Here is an 18,331-nt window from a genome sequence, read left to right as displayed (position 1 = left end):
GACTCTCTTTCAGCTGTACAAAAAATTGTTTTAGACAGAAGATATACTATATTTAAGTATGCATAACATTCACAAACCATAGTCTCTTTGTTAGCATTCTTATTCGGAGAAATGAATGTTACCTTCTGTTCCTTAAATGAAACTGTATCATTTTTTAAATATTTTTTATTTCAACGAATCATGATAAACGTATGAAAATCAGCAGAAGTTTAAGCGTTCGATTGCAATTATAGTATTCCAAAATGAACCATTTGACGTTACCATCGAAGTTTTGAAGAAAAAAAAGTATTAGAAGGAAGGACGCAAGTTTCAATCTTCGATACAAAATAATGAATTCAAACTCACGTTTAACCCCTTAACGCTCACATTTTAAAAATCATAACAATCATAAAAATGGTCACTTTTATTTCTTTTTTTTCAATTATTTCCTAAGTTAATAGAAATAAGTTTCCCGTTTATTTCTAATGCTGTGACTAGTAGAATAGAAAGGATAGCGCAATACGAAAAGTGAAAGAAAATAAATCAGCAAAATTTCACTTTTTGGAGGATTAATAGTGCACGTGTAAGGCACTGGCACGAGCGTTTAAGGGGCTAATGCAGAAAATTCCACAAATTTTCGCGATAAACGAAAAATCCCGGACAGAAACAAGCGATTCCATCCGCGTTTTCCCAGCTTTTGCAAACAAGAGCCGGTAAAAGTGGCTCGAGCACGAAACAAAGAGAGCCGCGAAGGACTTTGGAGGGATTAGAAGAGGCGTGTGCTGCGGAGGAGCGAGAATAAACGGAATTCTGATGCTCGTTACAGAGGAAAGCATGACGTCAGCATGAAGAGAAGACGCGTGACACGAGAGACGAGAGATAAGACGAACGGAACAAAAGAGAAAAGAATGGACTTCAATACTAATATCCGGAATCTCGTTTTCTTCGACTTCCTTTTGTCGAGTAATCGTATCGTGCCGTGAATATTTCATGCTCGAAAAGGTTCGAAAGGTTTTACATTGCGATTTGAGAGAACGATTAACCCTTTGCACTCTGAATTCTTCTTTCGTTCTCTTTCCAATAACTCCGCATTACTTTAAGTGTGTTGTTTAAAAAGTACTTCAAAGGACAGTTGGTTGATAGAAAGCGGTGTAAACAATTGCTTCATTACATATATATGACACTTTTCTGTAACAATTGCACTTTTTCTTTTACAAAAAAGGGTCATATACATGCAACGTTGCTTATCTAAGTGTGAAAAAAATATTGCGAAATATAATACAGATTTAAACTGGCAATTTAAAAATGTCGAGTGTGACTCGACATAGGAGTACCTGTGAATAAAGCTGACGTCGAGTCACACTCGACAAAGGAGTGCAAAGGGTTAAGCTTGGTTCGGCGTGGATTTTTTACATGGCCCCCATTTGGGCTTTAAACTGGCAATTTAAAAATGTCGAGTGTGACTCGACATAGGAGTACCTGTGAATAAAGCTGATGTCGAGTCACACTCGACAAAGGAGTGCAAAGGGTTAAGCTTGGTTCGACGTGGATTTTTTTACATGGCCCCCATTTGGGCCACGTATGACAACTGTTAGGAATGCCCAACCTAAGCGTGCGCTCGGCCACCCCAGTTTGGGCCACGTATGGCAACTGTTAGGCATGCCTAACTTAGGCGTGCGCTCGGCCATTCCCATTTGGGCCACGTATGGCAACTGTTAGGCATGCCCAACCTAAGCGTGCGCTCGGCCATCCCCATTTGAGCCACGTATGGCAACTGTTAGGCATGCCCAACCTAAGCGTGCGCTCGGCCACCACCGTTTGGGCCACGTATGGCAACTGTTAGGAATGCCCAACTTAGGCGTGCATCATTCCTTCCGAATTAGGACCTAACGCGGTAACGATTAGGCTTGCAGCATTTAGGTGTGTCTAATCGTTTCCGCATTAGGCCCACATTCGTCTTTAGGCATGCCTAACTGAAATTCTAGTCGGGATTGTTTAATTATACTTTATCGAGGGCGAAAGGAATTTTTCTTCTCACTTTAGGAACAATTTAACGAGTGCAAGAATGATTAAGCTCGGTTCAATGCGGATTTTACAAACAGAAGGCGCGAAAATCGTTTAATTGTAGTTTATGGGACGTTGAAAGAATTCTACTTTTTGCTTGGAGAACGATTTAACGAAAGTGAGATTGATTCAACTCGGTTCAGTGTGGATTTTAGACGGAGGAAGGATGAGAATTGTTTAAGTGTAATTTATGGGAATGAAATGGATTTGATGTGATTAGAATGATGGATATTTAAGTGAATTTTACCTCCCGGTGCCAGGATCCGCGGTTGCGGCGTGCTGCTGCCCTGTGCGCCGCTACTCCTTCGTGATCTGAGAAGAAAAAGTGGAAAAAATGTTGGTTAATACAAAAGAACTAAATAACATGCAATTTAAGATTGGAAATTCTTGAAGAAATGTAAAATAGAATATAATTTTTCTGAACCAGTCAGTATTGAGATATTAAAAAACGATTGAAATGATTCTATTTATACGTGTCACTTGGATCAGTATAATTTTATACTGAAATTAATGGATGCAAAAATGAAATGTGAACTTTTTCATCAAAAATAGTATTCTGAAGCATTTCAACAGTCGAAAAAATAGAATTGTCAATCTAACTTTCACAGTTTAATCATAAATATCTTTTCTATTAGAAAACTACAAAATTATGAATTTAGAAAAAGAAATACAAAAATTTCAATTCAACCCAACTTTGCAAAGAATCAAATAAAATCCATAAACTATTTCTTTCTATCTCAAAACTGGCCCAAATGAATCTACAAAAAAAAAAAAAAATCAAATTCAACTGAAAATAACTCTACAGAACAAACCAAATAAAATAACATAAAACTCAGAATAATCACCTCGATAAGTAACATCGTTAAATATTCTCTGACAAATATGAAAATAATTTCTCTGCAATTATCTCTGACACGTGATTAAATAAGAATAATGTTAAAATAATCGCAGAACATTTAACTCACTTGTTCGTCGGCACATTCGTAAGCGACAGGAAGTTGTTCCTGACCGAGCGCAAAGATGCAAGGATCTGCGCGAACGGCGTGACGATGAGGTCCTCGCCATGGCTGTAAAATCAAACGAATAAAAATCAGTTTCACCGTGTTCCATCGATACGAAGAGTGTGGTACAATGAGGGGAGGATCAATGGATGAACGTTCAGCTTGCAATGAACTCGACGTTTGCTTCGTGTTCCGAAAAGCTGCACTCTAAACGACATGCATGCGTGGCATTTTTTTTCTCTGCTGCAAATTGTACACCTTGTACTGTCATTATTTCGTGTATCTCTGTCTTTTCCTAATTTTTAAGTATTCACGAAGACTATCTGTTGACGATGAGTGGAAAACCGATCGGAGGATCTTAAAAGTTAGAAGATCTATTTTATTAAATATATCAGGTCGTCTAATAAGTTCGTGCCGCGATGCGTTTTGTAGGTTAGGTTACCTTCGAGGAATGAAACTGTTCAGTTAGAAAAGATAAGAGGCGCGGTGAAACGTCCAGGACTCTTAAATCGAAAGAAAGTGATTTTTCATCGCGATAATGCCGGACTGCACATGGCACAAAATGTGCAAAAGAAATTATGCGAATTCAGTTGGGAAATTTTATCGCACACCCGTCAGATTACCATCTGTTTCGTGCATTACGACGTTTTGATGACTGCACAGGAGATAATATTGAAAAATATTTGAATGAAAACCGAAGAAATTTTATAGTGCGTAATGGCTTTGCCAAAAAGATGGGAAGAAGTTGTGGAACGACGTACATTTGCACGAACTTACTGGACGACCTAGCAATTACCCCGATATGTAGAATAAAATAAAAAAACTGCAAAATGTGAGGTTAAGCAAGGAAACAATGAAAATTTTGAAACTGTCCTTTTAATAAAACGAATCGAACGATATTCGATTAATTCGCCGATAAGAGTATCGCGAAGAGGTGATTACGATATCTCGAAATAAACTGTATCGCGGAAAATAAAATATTTGAAATTCCTTTTTTTTTTAACCCAATGCTTTGGAATATTTAAGATACCGAAATTATTTATTGTATAACAGATTGTAAAGAGGTATTTCGTGATTCTACAGCGAATAAATGAAACTCCATTGATGGAAATCTTCATAATCGACAGATGGTAATAATTGACACGTTCGTTTTTACGATAATTAGAAATTATGTCGCAATACTTACTTTGTTTTTCAAGTAAATTAAAGAAGAATATGTACATGTTACATAGCTAATCAACTGGGAGCAACAGAATTGCAATTTATTTTTCGATCGCAATAAATTTCAGTGCTCAAGGCTTCGAAGAATTCCAACACCGTATCTCTTCCGCTAAATCGGAAGAAATCGAATTCCGATCGATTTTTCGCAATTTCGAGGAACTGTTGGAAACTGTTCAATGTCTTACTAAGAATACATATTCACAACATCCTTAAATCTAGAGAACATGCTGTCACGAGTTCCAATACATCTCTGTTCTATGATACTAGCCAGTTGGAAAAGTTACCTAACTATTAACACAGTTTAAATTGAGCCACTCGAAAACCAACGTGACCAACTCCGTCGAACGAGATTTATTAACCCCTTAACCTATGATTTCTTTTCTGACTGTACATCTAAGCGTCAGCCATTTTCTATTTTAGTACTCTATCAGATAACAGAAACTAATCTGTCACAGATTAATTACGTTTAGCAATCCTCAGTCTTACAAATTCAAACGAAAGTTAGGATTACAATGAATTTTTCTTACTAATATAACGATTTTTGTCACACCTTCACCAGAATCTCTGCCACGAGTCTGACAAGTTGTCATATGTTAAGGGGTTAAATTTACTTTATTTCGGAATTTATTATTCGAACTTCGCATTTGTATTATTCGTAATTTGCCGTTTAAAATGACACGTAATTTATTAAAATCAGGTGATACGAGCGTTATTTATTTGCCATTTGCTAGATATGAACATTTATGTTTTTGCTTCGAAATTACTTGATATTTTTCGACTACTCTTTGAGAAGCGATTTAATTTATTTTAGCAGGGAAATTGCAATCCATCGTTAAACGAAAATTTTTAAACGTAGAGGAAATAAATGGGGAAAAGGGGTAGCGGTGTTGTTTGATAGTTAATATTTTCAAATTTTATACACCTTTTTCTCGAAAATCATTAGAGATATTGATACCAAATTTTATACACCATTTCCTCGAAAACCATGAGAGATATTGATACCAAATTTTAACCACGTGCTCCTCGTGGCCAGATAAAAGAATTGATACGTAAATTTTGCGGTATTTTTCTTCGTTACAAACAAAACATATTAATTCAAACATCTAAAAACGAAATAAAGTATTTTTTTTTTTAAATTATACGTTTCGTCCCAAGTAATATTTTTGAATTCTAACATACAGATATGCGTGAAAAGGGCCAAAAATCAGGGTGCGGAAAAAATTCGTGCAAAACATTTTGAACGATTCTTTGAGAAAAATGTTAGTGAAAAGTTGGCTTTAAAATTGGAAAATATTGCATGAAAGTTAGAGTTAATGAGTTTGACCTCTGAACGGCTGAATTATTATTCGATTAAAAATAAGATACAATCCTGCCCGTGATGCGCACGATGTCATTGATTTTTTGTTTACACGGCGGAACGTTGAAAAAACACGGCGAACTAATTATACGCGCACGATAACGAGATAGGAAATTTATTTCCATGCCTCGTCGAAATGTCGACGTTCAGGCCGCGTTTCCAATTTCCAAAGCATCCAGGAATTTCCTTTAATTAAATCATGCGCCTTCCCACGCGCGAGCACGTACACGTGCGTGAATTATTTCGCGCTTTTTCATCCGGTGAAAACTTTATTCCCCCCTCGCACAGGTAGGTGAAAGGTCAGATCGACGAACGCTCAGGCTAAAAGTGTCATGGATACTCGTGAATTAATTGATCGTATCTAGTTACATGGCTCGTGATCCAGGAATCTCGATAGTAACGTTCGTTGAAAATCGTGTCGGGATATTCTACGCCTCCGTAGTTCATTAATGTCCGATTATTGATTATTACGATGGAGCAGCGTGTAGTTTGTTAGCCTTGAATGAATTTCTTTTTTGTATTTTTTCAGTTTTTTTTTTTTTGTTTCGGATATTAGATAAAATGTGGATTTTCTGATTTTTTGGAAAATTGAGTAGGTTTATTTTACGAATAGAGTTTCCAGTTTTGGAATAGAAGTGGAACGTGTTGTTTTGTGGAACAAGAACTGGAATGTTCTACTTGGTGAATTAAAATTGAGTACTTCATTGTTTTCAATGTGAATTTAGTGTTTTATATTTTGGGTAAGAAGAGAGCATTTTGTATTATGAATAAATATGAAGCATTTAATTCTAGGAGTATAAATTGGAGTATTTTACTTTCTCAGCAAATATTGAACAATGGCTTGCACGTTAATTGAATATTTTATATTGTGAATAAGAGATAAATATTTTCTTTTACAATTAAAAATTGAATACTTTATTTCTTTTTTAATAAAAAGTGAGCATTTTATTTTCACGTATAACAATTAAACATTCTATTCTTTTTCTTTTTGTAATAAAAATGGATATACACTGAAATTTTAAATATTACACAGATATGAAATTTTGCAGCAACAGTTTCTGCTCCCAAATACACGTTCTCACAAATCACAGAAACATTTCAAACCTGAAAAACGAACGACCCTTTTGCCCCAATTCCTCTTCCACTTTTCTCGTACCATTACAACTTAAATCCAATCAAAAAGTATTCCGGCCAAAAGGAACAATAACAACTCACCAATCCAATATCCCAACACATAAATATAACCTAAATCTCTAACTCATATTTCCAATAAACCCTGAAACCACCAAAAAAAAGAAAAGAATAGAACCAAAACACACAAGCACCCATAACACCTACGTACAATTTCATCCCAATCTCATTGCTATGATAGGCTTAGTCCAAGCCAAAGAATTTTGTTTCAACACTAAGAGAGGGAGAGAAAGGGAGAGGGGATGGAAGGACAGGGAGGGAGAAAGAAACAGAGAGAGAGAGAGAATAAGAGTGAGAAAGAGAGATAAAGAGTGAGAGAGAGAGATAAAGAGTGAGAAAGAGAGATATAGAGTGAGAAAGAGAGATACAGAGTGAGAAAAATAGATACAGAGAGAGAGAGAGAGAGAGAGAGAGAGAGAGAGAGAGATAAATAGTGAGAGAGAAAGATAAAAAGTGGGAAAGAGAGGCACAAAGTAATAAAAACAGATACAGAGTGAGACAAAGAGATAAAGAGGGAAAAAGAGGGGGGCGAAAGAGAGAGAGAGAGAGAGACAGAGGAAGAGAGAAATAGAGAGAAAGGGTAAGAGAAACAGAGTAAGAGTGGGAAAGCGAGATAAAGAGTGAGAAAGAGAGATACAGAGTGAGAAAAATAGATACAGAGAGAGAAAGAGAGAGAGAGAGAGTGAGAAAGAGAGATACAGAGTGAGAAAGAGAGATACAGAGAGAGAGAGAGAGAGAGAGAGAGAGAGAGATAAAGAGTGAGAGAGAAAGATAAAAAGAGGGACACAAAGTAATAAAAACAGATACAGAGTGAGACAAAGAGATAGAGAGGGAAAAAGAGGGGGGCGAAAGAGAGAGAGAGAGAGACAGAGGAAGAGAGAAATAGAGAGAAAGGGTAAGAGAAACAGAGTAAGAGTGAGAAAGCGAGATAAAGAGTGAGAAAGAGAGATATAGAGTGAGAGAAACATCTACAGAGTAAGAGGGAGAGAGATGGAGATGAAGAGAGAAAGAAAGAGGGTAGAGAAGGCAGTTGGAGGAGAGGAAGAGTGAGAGGGTGCGAGACAGAGCGAGAACTGAGAGGATAGAGGTAGAAATACAGAGAGAAACAGTTGCAGATGCAGGGAGAGACAGAAAGCAACAGAGAGGAAATCACAGAGAGAGAGAGAGAGAGAGGGAAACTGCGTCTTCCAGCAACATCAATCAACCAGTGACTACTACGACACAGACGAAACTAGGTTGCCATTAAACGTCCCAGGGAGAGAACCATAAAGCCAGGCTTCATCTCTGCCCGAACAAAGGTAATCGCGTCACGTAACAGGGCAGCGTTGGATTTTTCGACGGTTCGCCAGAAATTCGTGGCGGAAAGCAGAAACACACCTCGCTCCGTTCGAATCGTGCAAGAATCCCCCCCCTCAAGCTTATCCGTATTTATTCGATTCGAGACGGTGAATCGCTGCCGCGCTCGCGAAATTGATGAGACCGCCGCGCCGGATGGTTTCTGGGTCAACGCGTGCCACGAATGCCCAGAACGGTAAACACCGGCTTCAGTCAACTTCCTAGGGGGATGATTTTCAACATTTATGCACTCCTCCCGAGGTCAACAACGATCTTTGTATTGGAAGTCATGTGTAAAAATGCCGCATTATTTTAGATACCGTTCTATCCTTGATCTTTTCGGTTACGTCTCTCTGTGGGAACAGTTTGATTATACTCTGCTTGAGGAAGGATCTCTCTTTGTGGATCTCTTTTACGATCACTTTTCTCTGAAGCTTCCGACGCGAGCTTGGAAAACATCTACGTGATTATTCATGTTGCTTTGCTTTTCATTATTCGATTTTAGAGAAATTGTCGAGCATAAAATTTAAGGCATCGATAATTCTTTGGTAAATAAGACAGAAATTTTTTTAATTTTTTTTTTTTATGTGTGAAAAGGAATTTAAAATATTACCCTTTTAATTTTAGATGTGTTTCTGATTGGTCACGTAGCTTTGTTGAAATTACATCGGACAGAAATAGCTGAAGTTTGGTTAAAATTAGAATTTAAATATTCGTTAAATGAAATAATTTCCTCGAATACGTTAGAAATAATTTAAAAAGTTTTCTTTTAATTTTAGATGTCTTCCTGATCGGTCACGTAGCTTTCTTAAAATTATTTCTGACAGAAACAGCTGAGTTTTGGTTAAAATTAGAATTTAAATAATCGTCGAACAAAATACTTCCCATGAATACGTAAAAAGTGATTTAAAAAATTTTCGGTTACTTTCAGATATGTTTCTGATTGGTCGCGTAGCTTTGTTAAAATTACATCGGACAGAAATAGCTGAAGTTTGGTTAAAATTAGAATTTAAATATTTGTTAAATGAAATAATTTCCTCGAACACGTTAGAAATAGTATAAAAAGTTTTATTTTAATTTTAGATGTCTTCCTGATCGGTCCACGTAGCTTTGTTAAAATTATTTCTGACAGAAACAGCTGAGGTTTGGTTAAAATTGAAATTTAAATATTCGTCGAACGAGTCTCTTCTCTGGAATATATAAAAATTAATGTTAAAAATTCATTCGACATTTTTCACGAGAAGAAACTGTCGGAAAATGGTTTCTACAATTCCACAGACTGATGCAACAGCGTGACATTAGGAAGAAAGGGGCAGTAAAAGGAAGAACAAACGTTCTCCAAACAGTCTCAACTGGGTCACTCTATAAAAAGGCAAGTTTCCATCGAGAACCCACCCTTGGACCACTTTCATCACCTTTTTCTCCGCGCTTCTCTCATGAATTTCCAATTAAAACTATTTCGTACAACTTGTTTCAAGTTGAAATTCCCACTTGGGAAACTTTCCAAGTACAATTCTTAATATTAGTTTCGTTTGCTCATTGGAAACAATGCTCACTTTCGACACGAGCACGCGATGTTAATTAACTTGTGGCACATGTTTGACCAGAAACACTTTAATTAGTCAACTTGTCGCAACGGAGAAATTACTACAGCTTCAGATTTTTCTTTCTCCTTTTCTCCCTCCATTGTTCTCGTAATTTCAACCGCGTCAATTTTCTCGTAAATTGGCTAAAAAAAAATCCTGTAAACGTTTTCACGATAAAATCATTCTCGCTCTCTTCTCTTGCTTTTCTTCTTTTTCCTTTTTGTTTAATACACATGGAAGTAATTAAACGGATGCAGTTTTTTGTATCGCGCAATGCTTCGCAGAGGCGAACCAGCTTTCTGTTTCGAACGGGGGAAATCTCGAATATGATTGACGCACGAACAACGTCATTCAATTGCGCAAGTTTCGAATACGACGATTCAATTCTGCATTTCACGCGAGTGAAATTTAACTCCGCCGAAATTATGGCTCGGGTTACGAAATTTTTGCGCAACGTATTTTCCAAAAATCTCCCATCGAACGGGACGAAAACTAAAATTCTTTTTCAATTAATTTTTAATATTTTAAATACAAAAATTGACATTGTATTTTCTCTCTAAAGAAAAAAGAAATTTTTTCATTTGTGAATATTTAAATATTTATTGTGCAAATGCTGATGAATTTAATTTTGAAAGGAAATAATTATTTCACCTAATCACGTCTATTAGGGTTCTATTAAAGGGCTTTTGATGTAGGCAACAAATTTCGTCGAGGAAAAATTGTATTTTAAGGTAGCAGAGTTTCCACAGTTAAAACAATAATTCAATCGTATGATGAAGCTGGTCTAATGAAAGCGTGATTAGGGAATCAATTGCAATTTCCCTTCTATTCAGATTAGATCAGCGGATGAATTTTCATTGGCCAGTAATTCACTTCTCGAGCAACCAATCACCATTTCGAGCGTTCAATACTTTTCCGATTTTCCAAAAATTTTTCGCTAATTTTAATATCGTTCAGATTTGAGAATTAAATAGCAATTTGTTTGAAGATTGTTTCGAAGAATGTACCAAAAACACTAACATTCAAAATTTCATAAAATTTCCACTTTCAGAAAAACTCAAAAATTCCATTAACATTTAATGCATTCTGTATATTCAACGATAACAGAAATACAAGCAATTATCGTTAAAGGTACGTAATTACAGTGCTGGGTAAAATTTAGAGAAAAAATATTTGAGATACTATTTTAAATAATAAACGCTATAGGGTTCAGATAAAATGGTATTTTAAACAGGAAACGAAATTTGGGAAAATAAAATTTTTATTCTGATAACGTGAAGCATAAAAAGGAAGTATTTTAACCTTATGGGTGCTTCAAATATTTCCTGATAATGAAAATAAATTGAGAAAGGAAACGATAACAGAAAAAATCAGAATATTTGGCAAAATAAATTTATTTTTAGCTCAATGTACGAATATTCACATGTAACAAAGTGAGAGAAGCTACGTTGCCAAAAATTTGCAATCACGGAAGCTTCTCACTTAATTACGAATAAACTGAAAATATATCAAAACAAATAAAATTAAGCCCGACTATTTTCAATATCCTTCGAATAAAATACCATTTGTAAATACTATTTTAAAAATTCACTGCAACAAATAAACCGTCTTATTTTCATACTTACACGCACGATTTCAAATAAAATAGATTTATCTTCTATTTACTATTCGAAATAATATTTTACCTAGCTCGGCATAATTGCGATTTAGGTTAAATTGAGCGCGTTTTATTCGAATGCATTTCTTTTTTTTCTTTTTCTAACGAGTGAGAATCATGCACGCTCAGAAATAGACAGACTGGACAACTCTAAATGAGTTTCTGGCCCATCTCCAAAGCGCAGATTTATTTTCCGTGACGGCTATTCGCTTGATTCATTATGCAGATACGTCAAATCGATAAACGCGCGGCTAATAAGCGCGCAACCCATCCATGAATGGGTCCTTTGATCGCTGGCCAATTATCCCTGTGTTTCAGCGAATTGTGAAACACTTTGCGCCCACTTGATGGTTCGTATTTTTGTTTCAGTCCGTTTGAATAGGCTCGTGACGATTCCACGCGAGAAATTTTCGAATTTCATTCATGAAAAGCTCATCTCACGCCCACTTGATTGATTTTTAAGGAAAATTCACTTTGTGAAATTCATCGAGTAAAAAATCTTTCGAATTTTCTGCACAGATGAAGTTAAATCTCATTTACGATACAGAAGGTGTGATAAATTTCATAGTGTTATTTGAGAAATGATTTATCATTGATTTGAAGAAAATAAACTGAAGCTCGAATGAAACGCGACTAATTAAACACAACGGAAATATTCAAAAGTGTCCTATTTTCATCACAATTTTGATACTTCGTAGGAATTAATCGTGTTCGAACAATTGACTGCTGATTGACCAACGATCGTTTAAAATTGAAGTGCTTTCTTCGTGTTAACATCCATAGTTATTTTTAAGTCGCTACGCTAAACATGCATCACAGATGATCTCCTCCATGACGACGAGATATCATCGATTATAATAGAATCGATTCGTGAGTGCTCTTATCACCGAGGGAATTATCGTATCACCAGTTGAGCAAACCTCGCGTGGATATCGTTCGTCAGTTCTTCGGTGAAAAATTACCGCTAATTATAATCCAATTAGCCTCCACGAATCATCGATCAAAATTGCATTAACTTTAATCAACCTTGGATGATATTCATTTATCGACGTCGCGTTATCCACCAGTTATCGTGAATTATAAAGCAGATTATAAACCAGATCGAAGAACTTTTTATCAAACGTGAATTATCAACGCCCAGATCGTTAACATTCAATTAATACCCTCAAATATCGTTAATGCTAATCGAACAGACTTACTTTTATCCAGTTTAATCGAGATCAGCGAGTAAAACCGTCAAATGTATAGTAAATCTCCGAAGATAAGAGAAAATTTTCATTCATCGATTTTCCAAAGTATCCTCATAAATTTCGTTCTATTTCAGCAAAGGAATTTCCGAAGATTCTCCAATTAACAGAATTCACGATATAAATATCATCTTCCAGGTTTTAACAGTTAAACGAATTCTTTTTAAAGTTATTCCAGAGCTTCACAAAAATTTGTCAACCGAAATTTAATCAGTTTGCCATCACTCGTAACTATTACATCAATCTCAAAGATTTCCTCAAATGTTCAATTATCAACACCTCAAAGATTCGTTTCGCGTATCATTTGTCACGTGAGGAGATTGTTGGTGACGTTAATTTGTTTAATAATACCGAATGGATCACCAAGTGAAAGCAAAACCAGATTTCATGACAACAAAAGATCGTTTATGATTAATTTTTTCAGAATGTTCACTCGTTTTTCTGCTCAAAGACTCTTGTTAGTCACGCTAATCTCGTGAAAAATGCTCAACAGTAATAATGCACTTAGCAATTCTCGTTAGATCTCGCATCAGAAAATTGTCGAAATTTTTACTGATCACACCTTACCCCAAAATTTCAAACTCACTTCTCGTCGCTAGACTGCGGATGTTTATGTCAAGATATGAAAATATAATACTCGAATATGAACAGATTTTCAAAATTTAAACGTTCTGCTAACAAATAGTCAGTATAAATAATTAAAATTGGTTTCTGTTGCTGACATAACATTCAAGTGCTTACTCTTGCACACATTCTCAAAGAAAAATCCAGAAATCGTGTGTAGCGTGCAAGAAAAAGTACCATTACATAAAAAGAGCCATTAAAGACGAAAGAAAAAATGTGTATAAAAGTCCATAAAAATTCCGATTCAAACGAACATCCACAGTCTGCTGGTCACAGAGGACCGAATCAAACCGAAAATCCCAAGGCAGTAATCACGAAATTCAGCTAACCTCCTCGTCCAACCATTATCCGCCCATAATCCTCATCAGAAACGATTCAACTAGCTCTAGCGAGCGTCTAGAGACCTCTAAGCTCGTCACGGAGCTCTGCCTAGCCTAGCCAGGTGTCTCGACAATCGTCGTCCACTTACAAGTCTCTCTTTGGCGGCGACTCGAAGCACTGCTCCCAGAACAGAGCCTTCCTGGACGGTCGTAATCGGAGAGCGGAAGCTGAAAGGGTTCGAGGCAGCCCTTCAGAAGACGCTGCCCCCCCTCTAACAGCCAGAGATGGAGAACTCATGCCGCCGCCGCATCTCTTCAGCCCGCCAGTGGACCCTGGGAAGTCCATTAAGCCTCCGCTGGAGCCAGACATCGTTAGACTCTCCTATTCGTCACTTTTCTCTGCATTCCAACTGTCTGTAGACTTGGCTCCCCGGTTTCTGGATCATTCCAGGCTCTTTCAGCTGCCGCGCCAAGCGTTCAGTGGCGCAAGTGGAACAGTTAGGCTACAGACCTCTTCGTCGTGGCAAATCTGCGCTTCTTGATTGTTCCAGCAGGCTCTGGATTCACTTGGTCTACCGGTAGGCTTGATTGGAGATGTTACGGTGTGTTTTTTAAGGACATTGGGTAATTGGTTAGGTTAGGTTAGGGAAGACACTCGAATTTGTCAGAGAATCATTGTCTTCTTTTTCTCGTTTCAGTGATTCTTGATGGACACACTTGGTGATACCTTCTTTTTGTCACATTGTTTGTCTTAAATTCACTGTCACTTTTATTGCGCGGTTTCGACTCACTTTTCACCGGGATTATCACTGCATCGCGAGGATTCGACGTTCATTGTAACGTTGGAGATATTTGGGTGCCTGTTGCGGAGAAATAATGAGAAGTTTTAATTGACGTTGCTTTTCTGCTCTAATGTACCCCAATTCCCGGTGCATTATTTATTTATTTATTTACAGCCTTCTGTATAAATATCACTGACAACTTTTTTTTCGTCTTCTGTCGGAATTGCAAAGAATCAACTCTGGTGGTAACTCTGACAATTCAGTTTCTGATATGAATAATGCATTTTCTGATTCAACTGCAGGAATCTTTCCGTGCTCGCTGCTTATCAAACGGAAATCTAATTTACAATACCAATCGACGACGAGATCTCCGAAGAGCGGATGGTAGAGCTGCTACCCTGACCTAGCCAATTTTGGAACGAACCCAAGAAATTCCTCTTCCCGATCAATCATTCTAAATTGCCGAAGGATTAACAAACAAGAAACTGCTACTCTGTACGAAAAGTTCCAGGACAAACTTGTTCTTCGGTTGTCGCAGTGTGGCGAACAAATAATTCCTATCGACTGATCGCAACAGTCAACAAACGCCAACTACTTCGCGTGAATCGAGCCGGGAAAAATGCGGATTTATGGGAAAATAACCGACGAATTTCCCACGACGAACCACTGTTTTACACTTCGACGCTTGTTCGCGACTTCTTTCGTCGAAAAACTCGACTAACATAATTCAGCAACTGTCACGCGACTTTTTCTTGTTTTCCAAAGTAACACTTTTGCTACAGAAACGTCGTTTCGAGTGAATCAGGGCGACAAATGAAAATTCGCCGAATAATTTAAACGCCATCGAAGAAATCGAGTTCCAGCGATGCTGTAAAGATTAGAGAAGTCCTCAAAGGATGACAGTTTGCAAAACGATATTGCTGAATCCATGAATAACTTTAACATTTTATTTCATTCATCTTGGAACTTTTATACTCAATTTTCTCGATATTCAGGCTGAATGTGAAAAAGGAACAGCAGCCAGATTTTTGTTTGCTCGAGCGGAGGTCTCATTAGAATGATTGAATTTCAAAGGGGCGCTCGTGAAAGAGAGAAGCTCGCGTGGGCGTCGCGACGCTTTCACAAGTCACGTGTCGGCTGAATTTCAGGATCGTTGATGAAAATGCTGTGATCTGAATGTCGTCTGTTTATTTTCCTCGCACGAGAACAATTTGATCATTTCTCACACAATCAAGCCAGATTTCCAACGGAATGTCTTTTGTTGCTTGCTAATAGTTGATCGTTTGTCTAAAGAACATTTCGACGTTGTATTTTCTGTAGTGAAGAATAGGTCAATTTTGCGGTGGTATGTTGGACGAACTGGGACAAGTACCAACTTAACCAAATGAAACTAATTAGGCTAGACCCTTGTTGGCATCGCTTCTCTTTATCTTTCGAGCGAAACAGTGATACCAAATTGGAGCGTACGCCTCTATGCCAAATCTTGATCGCTAAATTTAACGAGGAACTGCGAAAATGGACGCAATTTTGGTGCCTGAAGCGAAACAGGCTGTGTTTCTCTATTCCCCGCGAATGTGCCACTTTTTTTTTTTTATCCTTCAAATACCAAGAAAATTGTTGAATTTTAAATGATTTTCACTTTGAATTACATTTTTATCCTGAAATCTCACAAAAATTTAGCGATCGCACAAATCCACACGAGAAAAAACGAAAGCTCGAGGCAGGAAGAACGAAAAAATTTCAAAGCTCAATTTTCACACTGAAATGTCAAAGAAATTCGACGATCACAGATATACAGGAAAAATATTGACAAATAAAAATTTGAAGAAAATTGTGAAATTGAAGAAATTCTATCTCAACCCCGAGTCCTCAGAAAAATTCAGCGATCGCAGGATCCGCAGCAGAATAAAGAAAACGTTGGAATTTCAAAAATTCTATCGCCACACTGAAATCTCAGAAACCCCACACTGATTCCAGATTCACCTGGAAAATATCGAGGAAACAAGATAGCCGAAGGCGTGCAAAGAGCTCACGCCTTCGATACACAGTTCAACGCCCTCCTCTGCAACCCCCTGAATAAGATATCCGCCAATTTCCCGGCGACGCCCTTCGGTATCGAAGAATTTGCACCATCCTTGCCCAGAGAGGCACGTACCGTCGAGAGGAGAATCGACGAGAGCGGCCAAATTCGCCGGTTGCTCTCGTCTCGCGTTTCCTGAGATCACAAAAGCCTCGTTATACCTGGACTTCCTCGACCTTGGCGGATCCGAGAACCCCGGAGAGGCGAACTGGAATGAATCGTGCCTCTTAAAGAGAATTCAGCTCCGTTGTATCGTAATCTCGCGCCACTATAAATAGGAATGGATGTGAAAGAGTCCATAATTTGTCACACGGAATATCCTCCCCAAGTGGAATATCAAGCAGCGTAAGTTGCATAAGACGAGAAGTTCCTTTGTTCCTCCTTATTTTCAATTCAGCATTGGTCTGTTTGCAGAGACAGCTGAAGGGATAGGATAAGTATAGCGTTCTCCATTGAGGATTTTAGTGGTCAGGTTATGAATAGAATTATGTCGAAGTAGGGGAATATTGGAGGAATTAATGTGAATTTATTAATACCGACTCTGATTCGGAGTTTTTGCTAGTTTTTCAACTGAGAATATTCGAAGAAATTTTTTCAAGGGAATTAGGAGAATCTTACGAACATTCTTGATCGTTTGCACAACTTTTGTTTGGTTTTTCTTCAAACTGGATCACGCGAAAATTATATTTTCCTCGTAATTACGTGCATACAGGAGTTTACGACCACGTCAACCGGTTTTATTGATCAACCCCTTGCTTTACGGTAACGAGCCACACTCGTGGTGCAGATCATGGTTGTACTTGTAATAACAGTGGTATTTATTACTTTAACTTCAACCTCAATTTATACTTCAAGCTTACTAAGTGCAAACTGTACGCAGTATTTTCTTTTCTTTCTATTTAACACTCAGAGGGTTAACGAACAACTTACTAATTGCTATATTTCGTAATAAGCTGACAGAAAAAGATAAGATAATAAATGAAATTTCACTTCCATAGCGTTAACTGGTCATAGAAACACTAAGAAAAGAAAACATTGAGAAATGTCAATTATTGATTCAATTTATCATTACCTATACCATGAAAATATTCCTTGAATTGCACTTTTGCATTTTTGTATCTCTCTGATCTCTTCGTTATTAAATGTCTAACGTGCACTATCAAATTAGATAACGTTCGATTATTCTTCATAATAAAATTTTTAACCTCCTAACGAAGTTCTCTGACGTGAAAATAGACCTAAGCACAACATGACGTCTTCTTGGACCAATCGTCTAAAGGTATACCACACACTGATGCTCACTTTGAAAACAACGTATCAACGAATCCTGCTACAGAAACAACATCCTCGAGGTTCAATTTCCCGCGACGTGCTTCCAACGGCACGATCAACTCGAGAGCTGATCGATACCTTCCTGTCCAACTATTGCAAAGCTACCATAAACACACGATAATATACAATATTATTCCTGTAACTGGTTTTGCAGGAGTTATCGTACGAGAATTAATGTTTGATCCTCAAGGAGAACCGGTGTGCGCAACGTCACATCGAGTGCATTCGCTTCTTCAGGAGTTTCGAGAATTTCGACAAGAACGAATTATCTACAAATGCAACCGAAACTAGCGTGGAATTAGCATCGAAGTTTTTTGCAACCAGTATGGAATTTTTAAAAATTGGAATGGAATTTTTTTTAATTAGTACGGAATTAGCATGGCTCTTTTTTTTTAATTAGTCTGGCATTGATATGGAACTTGTTCTAAATTAGTATGCAATTTTTTAAAATTGCAATGGAATTTCTTTTCAATTAGTAAGGAATTTTTAAAATTAGGATGGAATTTTTTTTAATTATCATAGAATTAGTATGGGTACTTTTTTTAAATTAACATT

The 18,331-nt window shown here is 37.2% G+C and overlaps 1 protein-coding gene across 4 annotated transcripts in view; it reads right to left on the bottom strand.

The window, feature by feature from the left end:
• LOC108575522 (cAMP-specific 3',5'-cyclic phosphodiesterase) overlaps positions 1 to 18,331 on the bottom strand; it is a 294,514-nt gene that overhangs the window by 66,270 nt on the left and 209,913 nt on the right. For 3 of the 4 annotated variants that reach the window (XM_017938338.1, XM_017938339.1, XM_017938340.1), the window contains 2 exons: positions 3,009 to 3,110; positions 2,291 to 2,355 (listed from right to left, as the gene is read on the bottom strand). In XM_017938338.1, the coding sequence (XP_017793827.1) occupies positions 2,291 to 2,355; positions 3,009 to 3,110 (167 nt within the window). Of the gene's footprint in view, positions 1 to 2,290; positions 2,356 to 3,008; positions 3,111 to 13,731; positions 13,795 to 18,331 lie in introns of those variants that run through there. The other variant, XM_017938342.1, reaches the window with a different exon arrangement.

The sequence above is a fragment of the Habropoda laboriosa genome, unplaced genomic scaffold (genome assembly GCF_001263275.1).
Source record: "Habropoda laboriosa isolate 0110345459 unplaced genomic scaffold, ASM126327v1 scaffold315, whole genome shotgun sequence".
NCBI classification, from domain to species: Eukaryota; Metazoa; Arthropoda; class Insecta; order Hymenoptera; family Apidae; genus Habropoda; species Habropoda laboriosa.
This window is presented reverse-complemented; position numbering and strand designations above follow the sequence as displayed.